The 13,928-nt window shown below is 50.6% G+C and overlaps 1 protein-coding gene across 5 annotated transcripts in view; it reads left to right on the top strand.

Moving 5' to 3' along the window:
- TMEM229B (transmembrane protein 229B) overlaps positions 1 to 13,928 on the top strand; it is a 38,217-nt gene that overhangs the window by 15,268 nt on the left and 9,021 nt on the right. For 4 of the 5 annotated variants that reach the window (XM_081121177.1, XM_081121178.1, XM_081121176.1 and 1 more), the window contains one exon: positions 9,276 to 9,457. Coding sequence is in view for 1 of the 5 variants with exons in the window: in XM_081121183.1 (XP_080977309.1) it covers positions 9,331 to 9,450 (120 nt within the window). In the remaining 4 variants the exon portion in view is untranslated. The remainder of the gene's footprint in view (positions 1 to 9,275; positions 9,458 to 13,928) is intronic. The other variant, XM_081121183.1, reaches the window with a different exon arrangement.

Here is a 13,928-nt window from a genome sequence, read left to right as displayed (position 1 = left end):
GGTTTTGTCAATCGACCCAGTCATGTCCTTTGTAGCGTGTTTCCTGTCCAGTACAACTCTGAGTCTAGGAGCCCAGAATGCAGTTTGTTGTTGTGTCTCTTGTCTCCTTTCATTTAGAACAGGTCCTTAGCCTTTCTTTGTCTTTTATGGTATTGACATTTTTGAAGAATATAGCCGCCTTCTTCCCCTTTAAAAAAAAAAGTTCTTTTTTTTGGATTTGTTTGATGTTGCCTCATGTTTGTTTGTTTCTATTGCTTTGTAGAGAGAGAGGAAGGGGGGGAGAGGGCGAGAGAAACATCCATTGGTTGCCTCCCATACATGCCCCAATCCAGGATGGAACCCGCGACCTAGGCGTGTGCCCTAACCAGGAATTGAACCTGCAACCTTTTGATGCATGGACGACACTCCAATCAACTGAGCCACCCGGCCAGGGGTGATGTTGCCTCAGGTGTAGACTCTGGGTTATGCATTCCCAGCTGGGATACAGAAGAGTGAGGTGCGTTTTCAGTGTGTTACATCCAGAGGCACTGGATGTCCATCTGTCCCTTATGTGTGAAGTTTGATCACTTGGTCAAGGTGTTGTCCAGTTTCTTCACTGCGTATTTACTATTATTATTATTTACTAATAATCTGTGGGGAGATACCTTAAGACCATGTAAATATCCTGCTCTTCATCCGCATTTCACCCCTTGATTTACCAACCTTCCCCTCTGGGTTTGTAGGTATTTCTGGATCCCACGCAGGTGTGGGAGTGCCAAGCTGTCTGGGACCAGGTGGATCCTTTAGGAGGGCGGAAGGCCTGGCTCGCCCTGCGCTGTGGTGGGCACAGCCTTGTTGAATAATCGCATTTTGACAATAGTTTTTTTCTTGCTACTCCCACCAGGAACAGAAGCTCATTTGTTATTCACTCAACTGACATATGAGAATGTTCTTGCGAAAGCGCCTCAGCTTTATTTGGCCCCAGTGGGGTACAAAGAGAAGGCTGGTGCCCTCTCCATGTCTTTAAAGAACCTACCACAGAGGTGGGGAGACAAAACTTGGACTCAGTGGAAGGTAAAGGGTGTAAAAGTTATCGGTACTGTGATCCCATAGGACAGCTCAACCAGAGGTCCTGTGACCATGGAGAATTAGGTGCCCTTCAGAGTTTGGGGAAGGAGGGGTTGGGCAGGTTAATCAGGGTGCAGGGACCTTTCCTTAATTTTTTTCTGCTAACAGCCTTGTTTTGTTTCATGGATTCAGTAGCCTTCCTTGCCCCTCAGAGGATATTAATCATACTTTTAAAAACATTTCATTCTCTTGAATTTGTTCATTTTATTTTCTAGCCAGAACTTCTTTTTTCAAATTTGGTGCTTCTTTCGAGGTTTCATGTTTGTCAAATGTTTGGTGAGTCTGGGTTATATGCTCCAGAGCCAGCCACCACTGGTGGTGGCCAGGAGGGTGGGATGCGCCTCTTGGGGACCGGCAGGAGCTGGTCCACGTGTCCCCCCTTGCCTCCCTACCGTAGTGTCCAGGGCACAAGCATGGGTAGAGAGTTGGGCAGGGGCCCACTTGCCCGGCTGCTCTAAATCCACTCAGGGCTTCTCCCGGGCCTCCAGGGAAGTCCTGGCACTTACTAGCACCGTGCCTTGGGAAAGTTGTGTAACTCACAGTCGTATTTGTCAAGTGGGGATAATAATAGTGTCTCTCTCAAAGGATTTTTGTGAGGGTTAAATGGGATAATATATGCCAAAGTTCTTAGAACAATGTCTGGCCTATATATGTGCTCTAGGAATGTCTATCGTTGTTATTATTATTTCATGATTTTATTTTTTGGGTTTGTGGTTTCTCTATGTTTATTCCCATCTGCCTCCCTTCTTCAGGGAATCCATATAATTCCTTCTTGTTTTCTAAAACCATAATGGATTTGCTCTTCCTAGAAAATGCCTTTTCTGTTGTTTTCTAGGGCCTTCAGGGGAGGCAGGCATATACCCCTGGCCTGCTATCTAGAAACAGCCACACATTTCCTTCCATTTCTTTTCCTCTAACTGTGTACAAGTGTTATTGTTATCTGTAATGCGCACGTCAGGGCACGTGTGCACCAGCTCAGAGCCCAGCCCAGGGCTGGGCTCGCCTCGGGGGCTGAGTTACTGGATGCTGACTCTGTCCTGCACAGGACTGGGAGGTGATGGGTTCTCTTCTCCGCCTTGCTTGGGCTGCTTTGAGGCTGTCCTCATGAATGTAACGGGTCCTCTGTTTCCTTTGTCAAAAGGAATGTTAATTATTTTCAGCAGTCTAATTACGTGGCTAATGAGAGACTGAGTGAGATAACATTCCCTTTAATTACTCTTGCCTAAGTGCTGTTGGAAGCCGTATTTTGAGCATGTTGCAGGGCTCAGTACTTAGAGGTAGATGGAGCTGTCCAGTGAGAGACAGTGAGGAGCCAGGGTTCTGGCAAAGGCTCATGGTGAAAGGGCCCGGCTGCAGCCAGTGCCCGGCCGTGCCCAGCCAGTGTGTGCTGGCTTTCCTCTGCGCCATTACTGAAAGGAAAGGGACAGTAGGATTGGGTCAGGTGCAGAGCAAACCGCATCCATCACAGCTTCCCCAGAAAAACTTTCATTCCTGTCTTCCACCCAGTGCACTTGCCCTTCGGCTCCTCTGGGACAGGCCCCCTCACTCGTGGAGGACCTGTAGTCAGCCTCTCCCTCCATTCGCCACGTGGATATTGAGTCTCTACTGTATGTCAAGTTTTATCCAGGACGTGTATGCAGAGATAAGGAGTGCATGGCCCAGATCGCTTTCTAAGACCAAAGTCTGATCATGCCCCTCCCTTCTTTGCCCAGGATAAATGCCACATGTCTGTGTTCTCACCCCTGCCGCCGTCCAAGACGGATCTGTGCTAGGGCTTTCCTATGGTTCTGATGTGACGCCTTCCAGTACCCGGGCCTTCATGGGCAGACCCTTGGAGGTGGCTCTACCAAGCCCCTGGGTGGACTTGGGTAGGCTGGAAGGGGCAGCTCACATGAGCTGTCTGCCATGAGAAACTACTGCCAGCTGTAGGTGGCCCGTTGCCATAGGTAAATTAATTCTCTTAGTTTCTGTGCACACATCCCCATCTCTCATGAGTGGTATAGGGGGAAAAGTGCTGGCCCTCCCATCAACCTCCTTGAGTTTCTGTTGCTTCCTGAGTAAATGAGAGTTAATGTCTGCCTTATAGGCTAGTGGAGGGGACTGATGGGATGACCTGTGTGTGGAGGGGACTGAGGAGATGACCTGGCATATAGAAGATGCCCAATAAATGGTTTGAAGTTTTTAATACTCCAAGCAGCACCCCTAGACTGAGTTATAGCCAGAGACCCAGTGGCTGACCTTATTTACCAGTAGCCAGGACCCTCTCCTGTGCTCTTGGATGTAAGTCACCCTTCAGACAGTGGACAGTGACTTTCATGGAACAAGGGTTAACCCTCCCTCCATCTCACAGTGGCAGCCTTGGTTAACACGGCCTGAGCTTAAGGAAGAAGCAGGGCAGGGGTGTCTGTTCAAAAGGAAAGGATTTCCAAGAGCAAGGAAATGGAGCTCAGCTTTAGGTCTGTGTGTTTGGCAGCCTTTTGGCCACCCTTGGTAACTGCTGGAGCAGGGCAGTCCAGTAGAACTTTCTGATGATAGACGTGTTCTATAACTGCACCATCCAGTATTATAGACACCAGCCACATGCAGCTGCTGAGCACTTGGATGTGGCTAGTGCAACTGAAGAATGGAATTTTTTATTTTATTCACTTTTAGTTAATTAAAATTTAAATAGCCACCTGTAGAGAATGGCTATCAAATTGAATAGTGCAGCTCTGGAGTTTGTAGAAAATCTATTTGTACACTACCTGTTCTTGACTTATGCTTTATCTCCAGGCTGCTAGTTTTCACGTATCCTGGTTACAGAAGACAGTCAAGGTGTGCTGGGGTGCTAGCAAGGATTGGTGAGTCATCCTCTCTACCAATCAAGAGGATATGACAAAGGGTAGTAGCCAGAAGGGAGAGCCCCAAAGCTATGGCCATCTTGCTGAGCTTGATCCGCCTTGCCAGGCATCAAACCTCTCTTCTCATTCTGCACCTTACTGTCTGCTTTTCATAGCAGCAGAGGTTGGCAGGTGGTGCTCAGATATGTGATCCTCGTGCCAACTACCTATGGTCCAGATGGGGAGAAATCACTTGTGTTGGTCAAGATTTTCTTGATTGCAAGTGACAGAAAGCCCAACAAAGTAGCCAGAGTTAAAAAGAGTATTTACTTTCCTGTTAAAGATAGGGCCTGGTAAAGTTACTTAAATTCTTTTGATCAGAAGCAGATGGAAATTACACGCCATCAGTCATTCGATCTTACTTTCTCGTCATTTGTTGATAAACATGGTGCCAAACAATAGCTGACTAGGACCCACAGTTTCCAGACCCTGCCTACAAGGGGAATCTTCATTGACTGGCGACATTCACTTGGCAACTGGGGGCTTTCCCATGGCCCAGATGGCATTGCAGGGACCACCAGAAGACTTTTGCGATAAGGGGTAGGACGTTTCTGTCCCCTGAATTATACCTACTCTAGTTATTCTGGCCTTGCCATTTCTCAGACTTGTTTAGCTTGCTCCTTCCTCTGGGTCTTTTCACTGAACTATCCCCTCTGCCTGTAATGTTTTTTCCCAAAACTCTTCTCATGGTCTCTTCGCATCTTTCTGATACATGCCCAAATGCTACCTCCTTATGGACGTTTAAGACTCACTCTCTAACATTCAGTTTTTTTCTGTTCCCTATCAGGCCTTCCCCCTTCTTTGTGGCCCAACATCAGAAATTACAGTATGCATTGGCTGGCTTACCTATTGTCTGTCTCCACAGCCTGTGAGTTCCGATGGGGTGGGAACACTGTCTTGTTCACACTGAGTACAGTGCCTGCCTTCAGTGAAGACTCAATAAGTATTTGTTGACTACTGGAATACAATACCTTGAGTAAACAAACCAGTCTCCACAGGACTTCTTGGACCAGGTCTCCTGGTTGTTTAGAGATCTCTGGGATGACTTGGCTGTAGAAAGCTGTGAAAAGTAGGGCACTGGGTGTCATGCTTTTGAGGCCTCTGGAAGACCTGCTGGGCTTCCTTCTGCCTCTGCTGGTGAGGCAACTGAGGGGCAGGGTCCCCATTGCCAAAAAGGCATGGTATGGTGGGGTAACCTGTGGACACCCTAAGTACATGGCAATAATAGGAGAACCCAGATACATAAATGTCTGGTCCTGTATCAGTGAGGCTGTGGGACCACTGCCTGTCCCTTCCTGGCTCTCAGGAGGAGCCTTGCTAGTCTCAGGTGACGAGGATTTCTAGGGCCCTTCAGCTGCCACCTGATGTGGTCCGCATAGGGGATTGTCGATGAAGGGGAGGTGAGGCAGCTCTTTACAGTAACACACGCCTGGCCCTGGGATGGCAGCCAGGCAGCTAATTAGAGAGCCCAGCAGCTGTCCAGCCTTTCAGGCAGCAAGCAGCAGTTCCCAGTGCCAGGAGGTGGGATGGGAGGGAAAGGAGTGGGCATGGGGCCAGAGACCACCCTCCGACGTATAGGGGCTGGGCTGTCAGGGTTTGTGCAGGGGTAACATTGGGAGGGGCATATAAAGTAGAGCAGGATGGAGGGGAGGAGGGAGGGAAGAGGGGACAGGTGGCCTCCAGGTGAGACAGAAGGCAGGGTGGTAAGATGTCAGCTGACAGGGAAACCCAGATTCCAAACACTGAGGGAGAGGACCCAGAGTAGAAGGGCAAGGTCCATGGAGTCCATCCCCTGTCTTTACCCACCTTCCCTGTGCCAGTCAGGTCCCTAGGCCTGGGTCTCCTTGCTTCACAGGGGGATTCGGAATTCCAGTTGCATTTGTAGCTGAGTGTGGTCACTCCTCGGTTTGGGAAGTTGCCAAATCCACTCATGTTCAGGGCTGGTCTTACTACAAGACAAGTGAAAGCATTTGTTCTGTGTCATGTGGGAAGAACTGGGGGGGATTTTGAGTAACCAGAGGACTCCCCACTAGGCCTTTAGGGCATCTTCTTTTTCTTTGTGGGTATCTGGAGTGAAGGAGATTTAGAGAGAGTTAAGGAAGAGGAGAGTAAGAGAGCTAGAGGGACAGTGTTTTGCTGCTGCTTCCTGGCTCCAGTCTCAGGTTCCGGGCTGTGGGGGTGGGGGGTGGGGGATAGATTTGGCTTTTGGGTTCCAGTCAGAGAAGCAGAGAGTCAATCCTGCAGGCCCAGCTTACCCTACATAGTTACAGGGAGGAGAGAGATGATGCAGAAGGAATTTCCTGCCAGCAGCTGCTGGTTAAACCTCTTTGGGAAATGAATCCCACTTGCATGAAAACTGGATGTGCCTTTGGCGAGTGCCAGCACATCGTAGAAATAACAGAATAGGCATTGTTATTCTCTGGCCCAAACCTGAGCTTGCAGCCTGCAGTGTCTATGGGGATGCCTGGGGCACTCTGATCCTGCCCGACTTTCTCGTGTGACATGTCTTCTGGACTGCCTGGGCCCAAGGCACCCACCTCGTCTAGCCGCACCTCTCAATCCAGGTGATGACTCTTGGAGGTGGGAAAAAGGAGTGTGAGCACCCTTGTTTCTTATCTCATCTGCAGAGACAGCCCTGACTGTTGTAAACCAATGTTTATGGTGCTTTGTGGGAGGAAGCCCTGCCACGATGGAAGCCTGAAAATGAGAGAAGGTCCCCAGCCATCATTGTGTGTGGTTCATAACACTGCATGGTGCAGTCACCTGAGAATTTAGCTGGACCCGTCTCTTCCTTGCTTATCTATCCATCCAACAGAAATTCCATGGTCTCAAGGAATTCATTATGTGGAGGGGAAACAGACATAATGATTTTAAGATGGGACAATGTGTTTCAATAGAAGGCTGTTGGGAGGCCTGTGGGATCATTGGTTGATGGGGGCTATGGGAAAATGGTGTCAGCGTCAAAGGGATGGGGTGGGAGCACGGTCTTGAAGGGGGAACGGGTGTGGTGGGCTGCAGAGGCAGGCAGGTAGAGAGGGCTTGAAGCCACGTGGTGGTCTCTGCTCCTTCAAGCTCCTAGCGGCACCTGGGCTGTTGAGGGAAAAACTGTAAGGACAGACTCAACTGTATGTTTACAATTAAGCAGCTTACAGAATGTACTAAGTAGATTACACTTAATGGAGCGTGTGCGTGTGTGTGTGTGTGCGTGTGTGTGTGCGTGCGTGCCTGCAGACACATGCTGTAGGAATGAGATTTGGATGGCAAGCAGTTCGAAGGCACGTCCTGTGGGGAGAAGGGTGACTCCAGAGCCCGATGACCAGGGTTTGAATCAAATGTGTGGTTTTGGCCTAATTTCTTAATAGCCTGAGACTCAGTGTTTCCATCTCTAAAATGGGAGTGAGGGGTGATAATTTCTGCCCTCCCTACAGGAGTTTTGGGAGAATCATGTGAGATGATAAACTCAGAAAGGTCTAAGTTCTACCCATGTGTTATCAGGGCTCCTCACACATTCACATACTCTAAAAACTTCTGGTTCAGGCCCTGAAGTCCATAGAAGAGCCAAATGCCCTGTGTACCCTGGGACCTACTCTAAGGGGGCAGGGAGTGTCGGAGAGGCCCGGGGCCCCTGCTATACCATCACCTCCTCATCCGGCCCCCACCAGCTCCCCGGGGGACGGCCAGATCAGGAGGCGCCCAGGGAGAGGCTGGCCCTGGAGGGAGCCTGTTCTGACCGCCGCGGCTTCATCTGCCAGGGTAGTGCCTCGGCCAGCAATGGGCTGGGCTCCCAGGCTGACTGCAGCGACCAGCAGGCTGTGCTGCCACGATGTGGGCTTTGGTTTCTGTTTCTGTTTTGGTTTTGACTTGTGCTGTGGATGTGGCCTGGTTAGGGCCCAGGGAAGGGGAGGTGCCTGTGCCCGTGGGTGGGATTGAATTGCCCAGACACAGGGTCATGGTGGTGCTGGGTGTCGAGCCTGCAACATTAAAGCCTTTTCTCCAGGTGATAGGTATGTGCCTTGGTGACCCCTTGCCCACCATCAGGCAGGCAGAGCCATGGGAGGAGGCTGGACCAGGGGGAGGGTTGGAGGCCCTTGTTTGTGGAGGAGCTGGGAAGGAACAGAGGCGAGGCAGAGCCCAGGAGCCCAATGCCCATCAGACCCTCTGCGCTTCACTTCACATGAGGGGCCTCTCCCAGTGCTGGGGAGACACCCAGGGGGTGCACACTGTCACCACCCACCAGCACATGTGCACACAACGAATTTCAGGTCCCCAACCCCTGCCCTTTCACTTAGCTCCCTCGCTGCCTTTCAAGTTGTCAGCTTAGGGAGCAGAGGCCTGAGTCACCCATTGAGAGAGCCTGGGGGGCGGGCAGGGAGGAAGGTGATGGTGGGTGTCAACATGGGGTGGCCACCCCTTTGTCCACCCTGTTTGGCCATCCACAGGGATGTTGCCAACTCCCACCCCCAGTCATATACTCTTCTCTGCTTCTTAGTGGCCAGTGCGTCCTTCCACAGGGCCGTGCTGGACCTGCCCATAGACTTATACAGATGGAGCTGTACTCAAGGGGTTTTTAGGGAAGTGTCAGCACCTTCACAGTAAAACAAAACATGTGGGAATTATGAAATGGTCAAGTCTCAGGGATATATTGAAAATTCGTATGTGGCCAGGGAGTTATAAAGTCAGATTTAGATCAGCTGAAGTCAGTTACTGATGTTAATAGGAAGGGCCTCAACAACACTAATGATAAAATAAGAGAATGGAACAAATATTAGGGTGGTGGAATTGTGGGCAGAGGGTTTAGCACCTGTTTTGATGGTGTGCTTGTTTTTCTGTGTTGTTCTAACTCCCCAAACACTAAAACCAGTGTCCTGCATTGCCTGCCCTCCACAAGGCTCCTGACCGCCCTTGAGAACAGATGTACCCACTGCAGGGTGAAGTTGAAAGTGTAATTTGAAGCTAAATGAGAATAGAGCTGGATTGTAAAAATATATCTCCTCTCAGATTTATAAGTGAGCACACATTCCCTTGCGGTAAAAGAAGTCCTAAGTCCTGGCCCCTCATGTGACTTGGGATGGATCCCAGGCTCTTACTGCTGGATTACCCAGACCTGAGCAGACAGGACAGAGGAGGTGGCCGGTTCCAGGAGAGGGGTCAGACAGTCTGGGCAGGATGAGTGCTGAGCCTGGAGCTGAGGCCTTGTGGTGTTTGCCTTGAGGATGCTTCTCTGGCTGTCCTGGTGGCTCGGAGCTGGGGACATTTTGAGCTAAAGAACGCCTCCTCTTTTATTCCTAGGGACACATGGAAACCACTTGCCCACTAGCTGAGGATCAGCTGAGCCCTGGGACTAATGCTTACCCACACTGCTGAGAATGGCACTATTGCCCAACCAGGCACCAGGACAAAGGTGAACCGGGGACTCTCCTGGACAGTGATCCTGATGTCTCTTCGGAGCTGTGCACTCAAGGGTGTGATAAGTGAGTATGTTACAGGCTCCCTGGGGATAATGGGCCCTCCCTGCCCCAGTAGCAGGGGCCCCGGTCTGGAAGTCCTGGTCTGAGCCTGCTTTTCATCTGAGGGCCTGCCAGAGCTCTTGCGCCCTCTGTCCAGTGGTCCCACTTCTGGAACTGTGCCTTAAGAAATAGTCCCAGGGAAGAATAAGGGGGGGAATAGGAGGGGAGTGTCCAGCAGCTTCAGGCCATGTCCTATGCTGGAGCCATCTTATAGCCACATGGCCTCTAAAAGCCGGGCCAGACTCCAATTGGCGATGTGAGTGACATGAAATACCCAGCACCAGGAGAAATTCTTCCCAAATTCTCCTTGTCTGAAGGCTCATGGATGCTTTGAGCCTTGCGCTCCACTTCTGGGCAATAAGACCTGTTTCTCCCCTGGGATTTCGACTCTGCGCAGATGCCACAATCAGTTTCTGTGACCCAGTAGAGCATCCAGGGCACTCGGAGGAGAGGGATTTGTGGCACCTGAGCTGCCACAAAACCAGCCATCTGCTGCTTTTGTCCCGTTAGCTCTGTCTCCTCTTCAGTCCAGATAAGCTTCGTGTAGGGCGAGAGGCCCCCAACTACAGAACATTACCTGTCCTCACATGGCCTGTCTTCCCAGCCTTGGCCTCTGGCTTTCCCTGGATGATGCTTTTAAATATGACAATTGTCTGCATCCCCAAGCCCCAGAGGCCTGTCTGGCCTGAAGGCTGTTCTGTGGGACCAGGGACCAGCCAGCAGAGAGCTCCCCTCCGAAGGCAGGGCAGGGAGAGCAGGTGCTTCTGCACTCCTGAGTGGACAAGCTTTTAGGAGCAGCAGGGCTGGTCCATGGGAGCCAGAGCAACAGATTCCACAGAGGAGTTTGCAGGGAGGGAAAGGAGTCACCAGGTATTTCTCAGCTTTAGCTGAAAATATAAAATTCAGGGCTAGAATCTGTTTTTCACCGAGTCTGGGCTTGCAGAGTGGGTTTGTGATAGGAAGGTCTTTCAGGAAGTGTGTTCTCGGGTTGATCTGCAGCCGGGATGGTGTGAGTGCGCCTGGATGGTGGGAGTGGCATGAGGTTGGAGAAATGGCCGTGGAGGCCACTGTGGGAACTCGGTGACTCAGGGAGGAGACCTCTTCCCCACATAACACAGAATTCCCCAGGGCCATCTACATCGTCAGCCTTAAAACTGTTGCACCCTCTGCCCAGTGATCGCACTTCTGGAATGATTCATTAACAAGCAGTCCCAGAGAAGAAAAGGGCTGAATTATTTTGTTACAGGCATAAAAAAGATGTGTCTTGTGGTGTCATTGTAATGGTGGAAATGGAAACAGTTCTCCCTTTGTTGAACTTCAACGTTAAGTAAATTATAGGTTTCTACGTGTGGAGTGTTACATAGCCGTTTTAATAATGGGTGCATAGGCCATCTACCAACTTGGGAAAACAATTGTGATCTAATAAGTGATATCGTCAGGTTGCAGAATAAGGACATTAGGGTAACTTGTAAAATAAACTTGTGAGAAAAGATTGCAAAGGGGAAGTGATATTGGCTGCTAGTATAGTGGAAGTTTGAATGCTTTTTCTCTCTAAGATGCATGGATTTTAAAACGAAATTTAATCTGGGTGAATATATAACACGCCATTAATGGTGACTTTCTCGATGATGTGGGATGCTGTGGGGCTTTGCTTTCTAAGTCATTCCTTTCTGTAATGTTTAAATTTCAGCTGTGAGCATGTTATATTTGTAATCAGAAAAAGATAATAAAGATATTTTAAAATGCTAGAATTAAAACTTTTAGAAAGGCTGTATTTCTTAAGAAAGAGACGACTAGAGAGGCTGAGCTGGCTAGCTGCTTCTACCTGCCCTCATCAGTGTTTAAGGGCCTGGGCCTGTTCAGGCCCATTCATTCTTTCATTCATTCCTTAGGCACTAGTGGGTCTTATTGCAGGCACTGTTGTAGGCACTGGTTACCTGGCAGTGAACAAGACAGAGCCCCTGCCCTTGTGGAGCTGTCATTCTAATTGGGGGAGATAGACAGTGAGTAAGTAGCAAACCGTCAGAATGTGAGAGTGCTATGAAGAAAATTAAATGGGATGGTACGAGTGACGGGGAGGCTGTTTTGGATTGGAGATCAGATGTCTCTGAGGGGTGACAGTTGAGCTGAGACCTAAATGACAACAGGGAGGCAGCCATGTGAGGTCTGGGAAGAGCCTTGAGCCAAGGCACAGGATGCCCACCTGTGGGCCTCATCCACGGAGTACCCTTCATTGCTTGAGCCCTGGGGAACCTCTGTGCCAGGGCTGACTTCGTTTCTCAAGTCCACTTGCCCCCCCGTGCCCGCCAGCTGGGATTTGCTTAGCATCTGAGACCCTCTAAGATCCTCCCCTGCCAGCTGGCCTGTGTGGGACGATTGCCCCTGACGCTCTGGTTGCTGTTACTCCAGGAACAGGGCTTCTCTGGGCAGCCTGCATGTTGGCCACTGCTCTAGGCTGGCAGGGCTGGACCATCTAAGATTCCCAGCAGCATTGGGGCGGGCTGGCAGTCAGGGAGGCTCGAGGTAATATGTGTCCTGGTGAGGGATCTTTGAATGGCACATGCTTTGAGGCTCTCAGAGGTGGCTGCCATGGTCCTGAGAGGGTCCGCTTGTGGCCCTAGAGAACATTCGTGTGGATCCTGCCAGACCTTGGCCTCAGAACAGAACTTGGTCTCCTAGAATAGTCTGAAAGCCTTTGGTAACTCTGACACACGTTCCGAGCTTCATTGATGATCTACCTAGAATCTCATGTCCTTCTTGTTTCCTGCTGTCTCTCCATATACCATTCCAGCCTTCCAGAAGCAGAAACTCGGAAAATGGTAGTGCCCTCAGGAGCCTGTAGCCAGCCTCGAGCAGTGCGGTATGCTGGGTAGGCCTGAAGGCTCTGGAGCTGGGCTCAAATCCCACATCTGCCTTGTATAGCCATAAGAACTTAGGTTAATTATTTAGCCTTTCTCTGCCTCAATTTCCCATCTGTAAATGGGCTTGAAGAATGTCTGAATTAATACATGGAAAGTGCTGAGAAGAGTGTCTAATTATTAATATTATTGTAACTAAGAGGTGGGAGGAGGACCATCCCAGGGGTCTTTCCCAGGGGATGCCCACAGCAAGAGAGGGTAGAACTCTGGTATCTGGGCCAGCCAGTGGCCACAGGTATTTTCCCCCACTTGCTTCTCTTCTGGCCCTGAAGCAAGCTCATGTTTTCCTCCCACCAACTTGTTGACCACAGCGGAAGCTCAGGATGGTTTCAGACCTTGCATCTTGCACCCAGATGCAAGGGCAGCTCATCGATTCCACTCACCTGCAGCACAGGGTCTGCCAGGGGACTGGCCTCACGGCCACTCAAGCTGTGCCCCCGCTACCTTGCCCTCAGGTCTGTGCCCCCACTGCGTCTCCCAGCGCATAAGACAGGAGTGAAATTTGGGAAGTAAGTGGGGTGAAAGAGGAAGGCCTACTGGCCTGGCTACATGGAGGGGAAGCCTGATTTTCTAGCAAGATGCCCCTCTGGACAAAAATTCCCGGAGTCATTGTGTTTTCGCACCTCAGCTTCCTGGAACAAGATGGGAGTTTCTGACAAAACCAAGGACAGTCATCTCATCTGGTTTTGCTTCCAGCCTGCCTTGGGCTTTTTTGGTCTCCTGGCTCCTCCCACCTGCTTGCTCTGCTCTCTGGCACCCTAAGAATAGCTCAGCAGGCCCTGAGAGCAGCAGGTGAGGTACTCCTAGGGAACAGGGCTCTGAAAGCCAGCCCCCTCCCCTCCAGTCACCCGTCCCCTTGGAGGGGCAGCGTCCTGCTCTTACAAGCCTCCTTGAGTCCTGGTCTTTGCTGGAACTCTCTGTTCCCAGGCCCGTTGATCAACAGGCATGAGGAGTTTCATCAACACTTGTATTTGAGTGTTGTTCCCCCAAATCCCTCTTGTGAAACTGTCCACACTTTTTTCCCTGCCTTCAGTTGCCCGCACTCTCCTCCTCTACTCCACCCTAAATTTTCTTTCCTGGACTGTCCCAATTTTGTGTCCTGGTTCTCAGGATGGTGTGTTTGTCACCAGTAGAAAGCGGCCAACATCCAGTGTGTTCAGTGTGCTGCTGGCTCCTCCTGAGCCGGCTTTCCCAGGGTTCTGATCCCGGGGCTGAGCAAGGAAATAGGAAAGAGGCTCCAGGGCAGAGGCTTAGGTGGGAGAGGCCAGGGCAGGGAGAGGTATCTGCTGGACCTAGCAGAGGGTGGGTGAGCTCAAAGTGTGGTTATTAGACATGGGTTTAGGGAGTGGAATTCTGAAAATCCACCCGAGCCAATGCCTGCCACTAGTCTTAGTGCCTGTCCCACCACGGTGTGTGCTGCCACCCCAGCTGATGACACTGTCTCACATCCCTGTTCCCTGTCTCCACCCCCATCTCCTGGCCCCAGCCAGGACTTCTGGGTTTCCCCATTTGTCTTG

This window comes from Miniopterus schreibersii (assembly GCF_964146895.1).
Source record: "Miniopterus schreibersii genome assembly, chromosome: 1".
In the NCBI taxonomy this organism is placed as follows: Eukaryota; Metazoa; Chordata; class Mammalia; order Chiroptera; family Miniopteridae; genus Miniopterus; species Miniopterus schreibersii.
The sequence above is the reverse complement of the archived record's forward strand: the minus strand, read 5'-3'. Positions and strand labels throughout refer to the sequence as shown.